The sequence below is a fragment of the Enoplosus armatus genome, chromosome 2, assembly GCF_043641665.1.
Source record: "Enoplosus armatus isolate fEnoArm2 chromosome 2, fEnoArm2.hap1, whole genome shotgun sequence".
In the NCBI taxonomy this organism is placed as follows: Eukaryota; Metazoa; Chordata; class Actinopteri; order Centrarchiformes; family Enoplosidae; genus Enoplosus; species Enoplosus armatus.
The window spans coordinates 28,402,078-28,416,847 of NC_092181.1; the positions used below are offsets into that span (position 1 = coordinate 28,402,078).

The 14,770-nt window shown below is 43.3% G+C and overlaps 1 protein-coding gene across 3 annotated transcripts in view; it reads left to right on the top strand.

Moving 5' to 3' along the window:
* LOC139292469 (echinoderm microtubule-associated protein-like 6) overlaps window positions 1-14,436 on the top strand; it is a 38,859-nt gene extending 24,423 nt beyond the window's left edge. For 2 of the 3 annotated variants that reach the window (XM_070914818.1, XM_070914834.1), the window contains 17 exons: window positions 379-505; window positions 596-674; window positions 749-878; window positions 967-1,065; window positions 1,833-1,853; window positions 1,974-1,988; window positions 5,334-5,507; window positions 6,917-7,125; window positions 7,241-7,398; window positions 8,667-8,781; window positions 9,276-9,464; window positions 9,596-9,768; window positions 9,875-10,037; window positions 10,269-10,372; window positions 13,377-13,530; window positions 13,641-13,741; window positions 14,412-14,436. In XM_070914818.1, the coding sequence (XP_070770919.1) occupies window positions 379-505; window positions 596-674; window positions 749-878; window positions 967-1,065; window positions 1,833-1,853; window positions 1,974-1,988; window positions 5,334-5,507; window positions 6,917-7,125; window positions 7,241-7,398; window positions 8,667-8,781; window positions 9,276-9,464; window positions 9,596-9,768; window positions 9,875-10,037; window positions 10,269-10,372; window positions 13,377-13,530; window positions 13,641-13,741; window positions 14,412-14,436 (2,036 nt within the window). The remainder of the gene's footprint in view (window positions 1-378; window positions 506-595; window positions 675-748; window positions 879-966; window positions 1,066-1,832; window positions 1,854-1,973; window positions 1,989-5,333; window positions 5,508-6,916; window positions 7,126-7,240; window positions 7,399-8,666; window positions 8,782-9,275; window positions 9,465-9,595; window positions 9,769-9,874; window positions 10,038-10,268; window positions 10,373-13,376; window positions 13,531-13,640; window positions 13,742-14,411) is intronic. The other variant, XM_070914826.1, reaches the window with a different exon arrangement.
* The last annotated feature ends 334 nt before the right edge of the window (window positions 14,437-14,770 follow it).

Below are 14,770 nucleotides of genomic sequence, written 5' to 3' on the forward strand. Positions count from 1 at the left end.
ACACCATCCCTCAGGAGCAGAAGACTGACCATCTCTCACAGCTGGTCGGACACTGAAGAGGTGACACTTCTGACTCAAAGGTCAAAGGTCACTGTGACCTCTAAATATGTTTTTATCCATAATTTAAGAATGAATGAACAGACATGGAAACTGCAACCTGACTGGTTGGAGGAGGCAGACAGCCGCAGGGTGGTAACTCTAGTTCACTTCAATACAGTCAGAGTTTTATCACAGCCGAATCTAGTGGAAGTTAGAGGGACTGACAAGGCTGCTGATTGGTTCAAACACAGGCCTGGGAAAGTCATCAAACCATTCCAAAACCATTTGTATAAAGTCCGTTCAGTCTGTCTGTACTAAGAGGACTTGTTGTGTTTTCAGGGTATGACAGCGACGTGGCCCGGGAGAAGGTGGTGGACTACGTCACCAAGATCTACTCTGCCAGCATCAGGAACATGTCAGGAACCAGACCTCACCTGCAGCACAAAGAGCTTCCTGTGGAGGAGAGGTACCGTGATCAGATAATGACACTTACACATAGACACGCTGTATTTTACTGATGTTATCTGAACTGGTCCTGACCTGGTTTCCTGTTTAGGCCTCCTGTGAGTCGAGCTGCACCGCTGCCTGACAAACTGCTGAGGAACAACGTGACCAAGAAGAAGAAAGTGGTGGAGGTCAGTACGAGCCTCCGCCGCCGGTCCACTGACACACAACTTCACTTTAAACAGCTGTCATGTTTGGTTTTCAGGAGCTGCTGCTGGAGCACGTCTTCGGCTACAGAGGCTTCGACTGTCGCAACAACCTGCATTACCTCAACGATGGCGCTGACATCATCTTCCACACTGCAGCTGCCGTGGTCACCCAGAACCTGTCAGCCGGTCGGTTATGCTCTCAGACTGAGCTTCTGATTTTAAATGTTGTTGTTGTTGATGATGACATCACACTTCCTGCTTCCTGTCCTGACAGGAACTCAGAGTTTCTACCTGGAGCACACCGACGACATCCTCTGTCTGACTGTCAATCAACACCCAAAATACCAAAACATCATCGCTACAGGACAGATTGGTGAGTCAACTCTGAGCTCACTTCCTGAATTACAAACAAACATCCACTGGGAGAAATGTGTCAGTGTGTCAGGCCTACTGGGCCCAGGGGCCCAGGGGCTCAGGGGCTCAGGGGTCCAGCGGCTCAGGGGCTCAGGGGCCCAGGGGTCCAGTGGCTCAGGGGCTCAGGGGCTCAGGGGCCCAGGGGCTCAGGGGCTCAGGGGCCCAGGGGCTCAGGGGCCCTGAGACAGAACCTGAAGTTAAAGTTAACATTTCACAAAACAGAAACAAAACAACATGGCTGCGTTGTTCGTAGTCATTTTGCAACTCTTTCAATCTCTCTTGGCTCTTATATAGGCGGGGTGGGGGGTGGGGGGCTAACATACTCGTGCCCAGGGGTCCGTTGTCTCATAATCCGTTCATGTCCATATTTCCTTCAGCGTTATCATTCAGCTAACATGCTTACACAGTCACAGCTTTAAATCCAGTCTCTTCTGATTGAATGATTTTTAGACTTTCGACGATGATGAGGACACGTAAATCTTCTTTCTTGACATTTGAGAAGCAGCTTTTATTTGAGAATTTACAGAATTAAAAATGATATTAAAAATCCTGTTTCCCTTGAACAGTATTTCAGTCACAATACAGATATAAACAGACTATAAACATTCAGCTTTGTTATATTGATCACATTGTTGTTCTCATGCATGACTGGCTGCTTTTTGCCCACTGCTCCATTCTTTTCTTTTCCACTGCTTCCTCATTGTCACCGCCTCACCTCATCACCAGGTGACATCACTGACCTGCCAGGTAAGACTCTGCTCACCTTTCTGCTGTCACCCATCACTGATCCATTCACACACATGATTCTGTTCACATTCATGTGGAGAACTCAGTGTTTAACCCGTTGGTGTCGTTCTCGGTGCTTAGAAGCTGAAGTGTCTGGTGAGTATCAGCAGTCAGGATCCTGTTCAGGTCTGCTCTAGTTGTCCTGTTTGTAGCTCGACCCCAACCACTCTGTCTGTCAGAGACCATGTCTACACTAATGTGGATTCAGATGAAAACACAGCTTCCTTGTGCAATCCATTCACACTAAACCACCAAAAACCACTGAAAACTTTTCAAAACCGATGTTTAATGTCACCAACCTCAAAAAACTCAACTTCCTGACTCATCAGCTCTCTGTTAGATCTTATTCAGGGGATTTTTGCAGCCCCCTCTACAGAAATCTGTTAGGACTCTATGATTGATTGACTTCAGCTACTGAAACAGCAGGCGATTACCACCACCGTCTCCACCACGCCAGCTATCTTCCTGAGGTCATCTGACTTACCACCACGGCTCGCTCTGCTACTATGGCAACCACAGAAACCCCTGGGAGGGAAACAATGCAGGAGCTAATTTTACTGATATCTGAGTTCCCTGAATTATACAATTCTTCACCAGCAGAGACAAAACAGATTAATCAACAAAAACATGCTGCAAAATGTGATTATCTGCTCGTTGCAAATGATATTAATTAGCTAGTCACATCACATTGCTAAGCATTCCCTCTGTGCTAATCAGTCGGTAGTTGGATCAGATATAGTCGGTAGTGGCAGAGGTGGAGTGGTGCCCTGCTGCCACCAAATCAAAATACAGAACCCAGTGTCGGTGTGCGGGAGACGCATCAGTAACTTCTTGCTGGCTGAAAATATCTTTAATCGGCGATCATAGATGACTTTGGAGTTTGACTGTAGCCACTACACCAAACGCACTGTTCTTGAAGGTTTGGCTCCTTACCAGATGGTGGTGCTAATTAATAATTTTGTTTCACAAAACAAATCGTAACTTGATGTCCATTTAAAAAATAAAATACAAAAATACATAATAAATTCATTTTTTCATAGAAAAGAGTTTGCCTAGTTGTCATGGAAATGGCTGAGAGGTAGTTGAAAGCTCTGGAACAAGCTAGTAATTGGACCTTGAGTTAAGATGATTTTGTCAGGGTCAAGAATGAACCTTTCCTCTCTGATCTTTTTGTCGTTTGCCAGCCACCATTAAGGAGGAAGATGAAGAAGAGATTCAATGTTTCTTTTATTGTTTTCATGTTTAAGTGTAGACGCAGGTTGTAGAAAACGATCGGAAAACATTATTGTGGATGGAAAACCTTTCGTAAACAGTGTTTTCAAATTTCTCCATATTAGTGTGAGCATGGCAGCAAAGAAACTAAAGCAAGTCAGACTAAGAACAAAGCCTTGCTTAGCGCCTCTTATCAGCATGTTAAACTAGCCGAGCTAGCCTGGATGGTTACTGTGTGTGGTGTCTGTACTGTTCGTGGTAAGACTGTGATTCAGAGGCTGCTTTTGCACACAAGTTTGTATAGAAGGTAGACCTGGATCTATTGTATTGATGCAGAGGATATCAGGGCATGAATGTCAGGCATGACTGTTCTTTATCTGCTCGACAGAATTGTGATCCTGTTTTATGATCCCTCTACAGCCATGATCACATGGGACTTTCTGTCCAACACTGTGGTCCAGAGCAGGACATCTACTTGACAGATTTCAATACAATTTACTGTAGATATTCATAGTCCCCAGAGGATGAATCCTAATAATGTGTTATTCATAAAGTACGGCAAGATGTGACAGATAGACAGATAGACTGTGAGCTACAATCACATTTGGACTTTGATTGGGAATGTGGAACGGCAAGGAATAACTGATTAATCAGATGGATGTCGAATAGGGATTAAAGAGATCAAAAATACAAGCTGGCGCATGCAGTGCTTGAAAAAGAAACAAAATCATAAGATTACTTGCAAGTTTCTTGTATGTATACAGACATTTTGAGGACAGAGGCCCAGTGTAGAAATGTTGTGGTATGTTCTATTTTCTAAAAACAGACCTTGGTGGAAACATATATAGTGCAAATAAAACTGGATCTACAATGGATCCTTGGAATACCCCACAAGAGATAGGAGCAGAAGATGATGAAAAGTTTTGAGTTATGACTAATACTGATCCATCTGTCTAGACTGTTAGTGTTGGTCCTTTCTCTGTTCCTGTTCCCTTTTATTCAGTCATTTTCAGTAGTTTGGTTTCAGCAGTTTTGTCACTTTTTGTGAAAAACCTGTGGATTAGATTTGATTTGTTTTGCGTCATGTCAATTTAACATCCCAAAACACGACTCGTCTGGATTTGTGCTGACTTTAGATTTCAGGACGAAAGGATTCCTATGTGATCATGGCCAAAGGTTTTAATCCCAAATGCAGTAATGTACCAATTCTCCTCTGTTAAATCAGCATGTCAGTACCAGTTCCCTCCTGAACAGTATGAACAGTATGGAAGTAGTGAATGATCCTTAAATAAAGGATGTCTAATCACTGGTCCCTGACCGGCCTACCACCCCCTCCCCCAACTCCTGATTCTTAGCCTGTTCTCCCTGATACCCAGCATCTCCACCCATCTCCTTTGGTTCCATTTCTCCTTTAGTCCAATGGTTCTTTACCTCCTCAGTCCATTGGTTCCTTCATTTCCTGGTGTTTTGCTTCCTTGATTCCATGGCTCTTTGGTTCTTTAGTTCTCTGGTTCCTTGGTTGTTCGACTCCTTGATTAAATGATCATGTGTTTCCATTTTTCAGCTGTTTCTTTGTTCTTTGGTTCCTTGACTCCCTTACTATCTTAGATCTATGATTCCTTAAGTTCCCCAGATTCTTGTCTGCTCATTACCTTGGAACCTTGGCCCTTTGGTTCCTTAAACCTTGCGTGTTGGTTCCACAGTTTCTGGCAAACTCTGTTCATTTGCTCCTTGATACTGTGGATTTTAGGCTCATTGGTCCTACTGTTCCTCGAATCCTTGGTTCCACAGTTGCAAGGATGCTAAGGTCATTAGATGTTCAATACCTTGGTTCCATGGTCCTGGGGCTCCCTTGGCGCCATAGGTCACAGGGTCCACAGTTCCCGGGATCCTTAGGTCCTGGGCTACTTCATGCCTTGGTTCTGTGGTTCCTTGGCTACCTTAATACCTTTGGTCCTTGGTACCTTGGTTCATTGATAATGTGGTTCTTAGGTTCCTTTGTTACCTTAATGACATAGGCCCTTGGTTCCATAGTTTCTAGGATGACACGGTCTTTGGCTGCTCAATACCATAGTTCCTTGGTCCTTTGGTTCCTTGATTCCTGGGCTACCTTTGTACCTAGTCCCTGGTTCTGCAGTTCCTTGGATCCATAGGTCCTGGGTTACTTTATGCCTGGGTTCTATGGTTCCTCAGTTGTTTGGTTCCTACGTTTCTGGTCTCTTCTCACAGGCCTCGCTCCATCCATCCATGTGTGGGATGCCATGACCAAGCAGACGCTATCCATTCTCCGCTGTTCCCATGCTAAAGGTGTTGGTTACGTCAACTTCAGCGCCACAGGAAAGCTGCTGCTGTCTGTGGGAGTGGAGCCTGAACACACCATCACAGTGTGGAGGTGGCAGGAAGGTATAAAAGTTTATCTCATATTCTATAATCACCTAAAACTGTGTGATTATTTTAAAAATGTTAATTATGTAATGACTCTCGCACAACTAAAGAGCAAGAGGCAGTAGAGTTTTCTCAGGATAGTGTCTTGAACAAGGTTCCCTGGTGCAGTAGTATAATTTTAGCTTTTTAGGGATTTAGTTGATGAAAACAGGCGAGGCGTGTGACTTAAGTACTTGAGGAAGATAAGGATAATAACATTCAGGGCAAGAAGGGTGATGAAACAGATACACATTTATATCTACATTCATATTCACAGAGGTGTTGTGTGTTCGTAGCTAGCTGGGGTTAACATCTGTACTGTCACAGTCATTATAATGATAATAATAATGATAATAATAATAATAACTTGTATAGCACAAAATTACAAAGTGCTTTTCCATATAATAAAACGCAAAGGCAGCAACAGAAAAACAAAAAATAGAAATGAGGTGAAATATAAACAAATACAACTAAGAATACATCAACAAACAGACAGACAAATTAAAAACAGATCAAAACTATGCATACAAGTATTGCCAAGAAAAAAAATCGAATCCTTGGCTCTTTGTGACTAATAAACAAAGTGACAATACAGAATACAACGAGACAGTCCCCCCCCCCACATTAAAATTCACATCATCAACAATATAGACAAGGTCAAGTAAGTAAAACCAAAATATAATACAACAAAACAGAACACAAGAGACTTTACATAGGTGAGTACCCCCAGTACATACTGCTAAGGTAATGACTCTACATCAAGTCTGGGTCAGTCAGTTGCAAATTGAGTGTCCATATAGTCAATATAGGGTTGCCATATCTTGATGAACTCATTATATCTATTTATCAGAACATGTCATTTTTCCAAAGATATGCATTTGGTCATTTCTGAGAACCATTTTGACAAGAGAGAGGGCAGTCTGATTTCCGTGTTAAAGCAAGTGCAATCTCTGTGAATTTAACAACAGTATTGCTACTGAGATTAAGATCTGTGAAGTTACTCAGTAAACATAACTCTAAGGCTCTAACGGAAAGGGCACCCCTGAAATAGAGGACATGGTATCACATTCCAGTCATTCTAAAAGTGCCGTACGGTTTCAGCAAGTTCAAATGTCCATATTAATCTTATATCCTGAAAATGAGCTATCTCAATTCAACACTAAGAAGTCTGCTGAGAGTGCCAGCTGGGTTGGTAAGGAACAAACAGACATCATCTGCAAATAAACTTGTGTGTTACCTGACCCACTTGAAGGCCCCTGATATTAGGGTCCGTTCTAATAGCCTGTGCTAAAGGCTCTATGGCTAGAACAAAGATCTAACAGAGGGAAACCTTGACTGCTGCCTCCAAAGTGAGGAAATGGGTAAATGACCTTTGACCTCTCTGACAGGTACCAAGGTGACCAGTAAAGGCGGCCACGCTGAGCGGATCTTTGTGGTGGAGTTCAGACCTGACTCGGACACTCAGTTTGTGTCTGTGGGAATCAAACACATCAAATTCTGGACTCTGGTCGGAGGTTCGCTCATGTACAAGAAAGGAGTGATAGGCTCGGTGGAGGACGGCCGCATGCAGACCATGTTGTCTGTTGCCTTTGGTGCTGTAAGATAAAAACTGTAGTTTTTAAAACTCTAATTCTGACTCAACTTTTAAAATAAATTATATAAATCTGTAGTTTTTTATTAATTCGTAGTAAGTCAGTGTTTGTCTCCTCCAGAACAACCTGACGTTCACCGGTGCTATAAACGGAGATGTGTTCGTATGGAGGGAGCACTTCCTGGTAAGAGTGGTGGCGAAGGCGCACAGTGGTCCAGTCTTCACCATGTACACTACCCTGAGGGACGGACTCATCGTCACTGGGGGGAAGGAACGGCCGTGAGTACCCAAAAATCAACATGCTTTATCCCAGCTAGAGTTTGAAAAATTATGAAAATTCACAAACCAATGGTTTATATTCACACATGAGCTCAGGTCACTCCTCTCAACACATCTTGGTAACTTCTTATCAACGAGGTGAAAGCTAATCATGTACTGAAAACAGCAGTGAACAGTGATGGACAGACGCCATAGCCATGGGTGTAGTGCTGCCGAAGTTCACATGAGCCACGCTCCGCCACTTTTCCACGTGGAAATAGAATATTCGCAGTTTATATAAGCCTGGCGAAATTCATATACATTTTTGGCTGACTGTCGCGTAATATTTTCAACATGATTAAACTATTCATAAGGTCAGTCTAACATTTGTTCATGTGGTCAGTTATAATTGACTAATATATGTAAACTGTAGGAACAGTCTTTACATAACCTCCAAAACGAGCCACGGTGTGAGCTGCGGTACTTAAACAAATAGCACTACAGCTCTGGCCGCAACAATAGGCACTAGCAAATGAAAGCTGAAGACAGATAGACAGAGGGTGCTAGGACAGAATTAAACTTTTACAAGCTGGTTCTTATTGTTATAGTACCTTTAAGTTAGCATAACATTGCATTACACAAGATCTTCCATCTTTGAATCACAGTCTTGTTGTGGAGATGTTTGTGTGCCTTAGTGACGTCCTCAGCCTCTGGTAGGGTCAGCCAAGGTCTGGTTCCAGGTGAGGGGCCATCTCCTGGACCCAGGTCTGGGGGTGGATCTGGTAGGCAAGCACCTTATCAAGCTTATGTGGATCTTCACAGGTTTATCACAGTTTTATTGTGGGGGAGGTGTTTGTGTGCCTCAGTCGCTGTGGGAGACTCAGCTCCTGGTAGGGTCACCAAAGAAAAACTGGTCCCAGATGAAGGACGAGACAAATGGTTGTTTCCTGACTTTGGTTCAGAAAGAATCTTGTTGGCAATAGGGACACTGAGACCAACTCTTGGATCCAGGACCCAGGACCAGGGTGGAGTTGGTTTAGATTATCTGGAATTCAAATGGCTGTAGCAGTTGCTAATCTTCCTGGGGTCCCACCTGGTATCATGTGAGCCCCTCAACCCAACCAGACACCGCCGTGGGTCTGTTGGGCAAAGGGCATAGTTAAGGCAGATCCATGATGGGACTTCACCACTCTTGGAATGTCTTGATGGGAAAATGATACATATGACAGAATTGCAAACAGTCCAAACTATGAAAATAAAACCATGATGTTTGTTGGTGTATTTGACAGGACTAAAGAGGGTGGTGCTGTGAAGCTTTGGGATCAAGAGATGAAGCGCTGCAGAGCGTTTCAATTGGAGACTGGCCAACCGGTGGAGAACGTCCGATCCGTCTGCAGAGGGAAGGTACAAGACAGATCTGATCATGAAACCAAACTCTTATGCAACATTAACGCACAAATGGTGCAGTCATTGGTTATTCACAACAACCACTGCAGTTTGCTTGGTCATGTGAGCCCTGACAGTACATCTGCTAGTTTTGAATTGTTTTTCAGTGCATTGCACAAAAGGGTTGGGCAATTCACCTCGAGTTATAGAGGGGTTATTTCCAGAACAGTAGCTAATGGAACACACTTGGATAAACATTTTATTTGTTTATATTTTTTTTGCACATCACACAGATGGACAGGTGCTGTACTTAATGAGACATCTGTATAAACTAGTTCCAACAGAATTTAGGTACACTGCATCATAAAATTCAGAGATTTCTTTTCAAAATATAGTGGTTTAAAAATAATATAAATATAAGTAAATTCTTCAATTCAAGCTAAGGTGATTCACATCACTGGACCAACAACCCCAAACTTTCTGACACAACTCTTTCGTCCCTTGTTATCCAGGGTAAAATCCTGGTGGGAACAAAAGATGGAGAGATCATAGAGGTTGGAGAAAAAAACGCTGCCTCCAACACCATGATCAATGGACACACTCAGGGAGGGATCTGGGGTTTGGCGACTCACCCTTTCAAAGACGTCTTCATCTCCGCCAGTGATGACGGCACCATCCGAATATGGGACCTGGCTGATAAGGTACAGGTCTGAAGACTGGGATTGATGATGTGTGGGAGCTTGGTTAGCTCCACTACAAGTCTGAAGCTTTCTTGTGGTACAACATTTTAATCGTCTTCTGACATGTTCTTTTATTTTGTTTTCTGTGTTAGAAACTTCTGAACAAGGTGAGTTTGGGTCATCCTGCCAAGTGCACCTCCTACAGTCCCAACGGAGAGATGGTTTCCATTGGTATGGAGAACGGAGAGTTCATCGTCCTGCTTGTCAACTCCCTCACCGTCTGGGGCAAGAAGAGAGACCGCAGCGTTGCTATCCAGGACATACGGTATAACATCATTCTTTATCAGGACATATTGTAGGACATCATCCTTTAACACTTCTGTGTTGTACCTCAATTGACTACACACTTTTGGGGTTTCCTTGTGGTTCAGGTTCAGTCCAGACAACCGGTTCTTGGCAGTGGGTTCAGTTGAAAGTGCTGTGGATTTCTACGACCTCTCTCTGGGACCGTCCCTTAACAGGATTGGCTACTGTAAGGACATCCCCGGCTTCGTCATCCAGATCGACTTCTCTGCTGACAGCAAACATATCCAGGTTAAAAAGACTAAAAACCTAGACTCCTGTAGAATTATGACACAAGATTAACGGGTCAGTTTGGTCAGGGGCAAATGTAGGTTTGATTACTGTCAGTGGTCTTGGTGCTGTGACCTCTGACTTTAGCAACTGATGCTTTTTGTACTTTTGAGCTCAGTGCCAATTTTTCATGTGAGCATCATACATGAATGAATTGACTAAAACGTAAAATCTCCTTAATTTCCATCCCAGGTGTCCACCAGCACCTATACTCGGCAGGTACACGAAGTTCCCTTGGGGAAAATTGTCACAGAGCAGTCTGTCTTTGAGAGGATCACCTGGGCTACCTGGACCAGGTGAGGTTGGCTATGAGATGCAAAATGGGTCTTATTCTCTAATATATTGTATGATGTGTTAAGCTGAGGGAACATGCTGAATGGTATAGGAAATGTACTGTCAGGTCCAAGGAACATACTGAAGAGCTTAGGGCTTACACTATGATGCTAAGGGAACACACAGCAGGTCTTACAACAGCGAAGATATTTGGGAAAATACACTTTTTTTTATTCACTCACCACCAACTCTGCCTATCTTACAATGGTAGCTAAAAAAGATAACTGTTCATTTTATTCAGCGCACTGTGCAAGTTCAAGGGGCTCTTCACATACTTGAGAGCTACTTGCTTTCCCTTATTTTCTGTCATATACATCGTGTTACAATGTTGGATATTCCTATTAAACGTTACCAAAATTGCCAAATAATGAGGAAAACGTAGGTAAAACTAATCCCTGTGAGCCGAAAGCTCAGTCTGCAGACTGCTCTGAACGCTCCCTTCGCTTGTCATGTCTTACTTCCGTGAGACGTATTACGTAATAAGCCTCAGGGATGGTCATCTGCTCAGGGCACAGCAGTGACAGCACGCCCACCAAGAAGAAGGAGAAAGAAAACAAAGCACGGCCACAAAGTAGAGGGTCGCTCACCCCCCCAGTCTGTTTGAGTTGCTGCTCTGCTCAGGACGGCTCTTTACTGCTACTCAGGTTGTTCAGTGTCTCACAGAAAGAGCTTTTTCTGTAGTGAAGGAAAGTACGTAGGTAGGAGGTCGTTTCTTGATGGACAGATGGCTTTACTTGTTGCTAAAGTCATCGTTAACTACTGCTAACTGTAGCTGCCGTTCGCTAGTTAGCTGTGCAGCTAGCAGTCCTCTTAGCCATAGATATATATATCTATATCTATGCTCTTAGTTAGTGGACTCTAACCATCTGACTCTCGGAGCCCGGGACTGAAAACCTCCTCCTCCCAGCGGTCCAAAGCTCCTGTGCTGGCGGTGTAAACACCAACACTCCCCTGGTGCTCAGAGCTAACTGAGCTAACGGCAGCAGCAGTTAGCAGCAGTTAGCAGTTACTTTCTAAAGCTTTCTGTAAATCACCGAGGGTTGAGGCAGAGCAGCCGGAGGACATCAGAGGGAAAACCAGAAAACATTTTCTCCATACAATGATGGAGTTTCACCAAAATCAGTGAATAAAGTTGTGCTTTGTACAGTAATCAGTGAGGCCCAGTCCCCGGAAACACTCGGTTCCAGCAGCATCTATCGTTTTTCCAACCTACTTCTTGCCTCATTTGTGGTCTGATAAACAGGAAGTTCATCACATTCAGTCCTCATGTCTCTATTTTCCAGGCTGAGTTACTGTTGCTGTCCTGCAGTCGGCCACAGGGGCTCAGTATGAAGCTGTGCGCTGTGCTCAGGGCTCAGAGGCGTCTCCCTGCCCCTCGTGGGCTGCAGGGAGCCGGCCAATCAGAAGAAAGGGGGGAGGCGGGCCTTGAGGAGACAGGAGCTCAAACGGCTGTCAGACAGGGTGAACTGAGGGGCCGCATGAAGGGCCACCATAAGATGAAGAAGGACTTATTTGATCTGTGAATCATGCAAAGCTGCTCTAGTGGAGTCCCAGAATACAGATATAGAGCTGGACATGAGCAGAATACCTCCTCTTTAATATACTGTAAGACCTGTTGTATAGCCGAGGGAACTATCACTAGAGCCTAGGGAACTCATTCGAGTTGGGGACATTCTATAGATCAAAGGGAACATACTGTAGAGCTTAGGGAACTAATATTATAGCCCACTAGGGAACTAACTGTAGAGCCCATTGAGCATACTGCAGAACTCAGTGAACTAAATATGGAGCCTAAGGAAAATACAGAAGGGCTTAAGGGAAACAAGTTAAGATTCAGGGGAATATATCGTGGAATACATTATAAAGACAAGAAACATAATCTAGAGCCTAGGGAACAAACTGTAGACCGGTACGAATATACAGTAGAACCTGACAAACTAAGTATAGAGCTACAGAAACATACTGTTGAAACTAGGGAACATACTGCAGAGCCTAGTGAACTTTAGAACCAAGGGCACAAACTGTAAACCCTAGGGAACTAACAGTAGAGCTTAGGGAACTAACAACAAAACGCAAGGAACTAACTATATAGCCTAGAGAACTAACTTTAGAGCCTGGGATACCGTAGATCCTAAGGAACTAAGTGTAGAACTTAGGAAACATACTGTAAAACCAAAGGACCATGCTGTAGAGCATAGGAAACTAAATATAGAGCCTAGGAAACATACTGAGGAGCCTAGGGAGCCAAGCGTAAAACCTGGGGAATATACTATTGAGCATAGTGTAGGGGCAAGAAACATACTGTAGAGCCTAGGGAACACAATGTAGAGTCTAAGGAACTATCTTTGGAGCCTAAAGAAACATGTTGTAGAGATGTAGGAATATACAGTAGAGCCTAGAGAACTAACTGTAGAGTTTAGGAAACAGACTGTAGAGCTTAGGGAACTGACTGTACAGCCTTTGGGGCATACTCTAGGGCCTAGGGAACACAATGATGAACCTGGGGAACTAACTTTAGATGCTAGGAAACATAACACTTGGCCTAGGCAACATGCACTGTAGATGCTAGGGAACATACTGGGGAACAGAATGCTTTTGTCCAAAGCAAGGTAGGAATATACTGTAGAGCCCAGGGAACTAACTTTAGAGCCTAGAGAAACATACTGTGTAGTGTAGAAAACTAACTGTAGAGCTCAGGGAACATGCTATACAGCCTAGCCTAGCCTAAAGATACTGTGTTGTGTAGATTCTGCGGAATATATTGTGAAACGTACTATGGGGCTAAGATTCATACATAAAGAGCTTAGGAAACATGCTATAGATCCAGGGGAACATATTGTAGATGTAAAAGAATATACTGTGGGGTTTTGGGAGCACACTTTAAGGCTTAAGGAACATATTAGAGGGCCATAAAAACACAAGGCTGTTGGATCTCCTACATTGATGATGGTGTTGTTTTTTTGCTAGCATCCTGGGTGACGAGGTTCTCGGCGTTTGGCCTCGTAACACTGACAAGGCGGACGTTAACTGTGCTTGTGTTTCCCACGCTGGCCTCAACCTGGTAACCGGAGACGACTTCGGCCTCATCAAGCTCTTTGATTTCCCATGCTCAGAAAAATTTGTAAGTGAATTTCGCATGACAGTAAATTCCCAAAGCCTTCAGAAAGTCTAAAACAGGTCATTTTGGATTTCTGTCCACAAGGTCACTTCATCACCTCTGATCTTTTACAGGCAAAACACAAGCGTTACTTCGGTCACTCTGCTCACGTGACAAACATTCGCTTTTCCTGTGATGATAAGTACGTCATCAGCGCCGGTGGCAGTGACTGCAGGTGAGATTCAGTTAGACTAGATCTCTCAGGCTCATTCACTCCCATTGATTCAGTCAGTGAAGGTGATCCATCAGTGTGGAGGAGGTAAATAAGGATCCAAAAGTCCCTTTTGTGCATTCCTGTTTGCAGTTACACCACATCTGAAGAATCGTAAAGATTAGTCAAATTAGAAAAGGGCTAAGAAACATGTAAAATTGTTTTAAATACTAAAAACTACAAAAATACAAACTCTACAGGTCTGGCTTTAAAAAACATTATGTAGTTGAACACTTGTTTAGTATATAAAAACCAAATAAAAACTAAATGATAATGTCTGTCAAACACAGTGTAGCGTCTTTTAAATACTTGACACTTTCATAGATGAAAACTTCACAACAAAATTATGACTTTATCTTAATGTTTGATTTAATTTCCAGAACTGATCTGACAATTTGTAGTTTATTCTTTTGTTCTCTTCACAAAATAAAAAAATGTTTAACAAGGGAGACTAATGAAATTATAGTGTTTAGTAAATTCTGTGTAATTAAGTGTTAATGGTCATTGGAAAGTAGTGAGAGGGGTTCAGGCTAACACAGTCGAGCCCAGAGAGAATGACAGCATTTCTCTGGTTCCAAACTGATTCAGACTCTCTGTTTGTCTCCACATTAATTCTTCTGTTGCTTCTTTTCAGTTTATTTGTGTGGAAATGTCAGTGAGATCTCCAAAGACCTCTGGAGTCCGCTCGAATCCTCCATCAGAGTTTCTTCTTCTTCTTCTCCTGTGATGCTGCACTCACCTCTGCTGACGCTTCAGTCCCTTTACCTGAAATCACAGCAGACAGGAGCTCTGAAGCATTTAAATCTGCAGACTTTCTCTCAACGAACTGAGCTGTGTTAACTGCTGCTGACAGACTCAAACCTGTGACATCCCTGCAAATCAGAGCCCGCGGTTCTGTCTTTTATTGTCACGTAGTTCTTCTTGTACATTCAGATGCATTTAATGTGAAACTAAAAAGCAAGCGTTTATATTTCAGGTCACTGTGTTCAAACA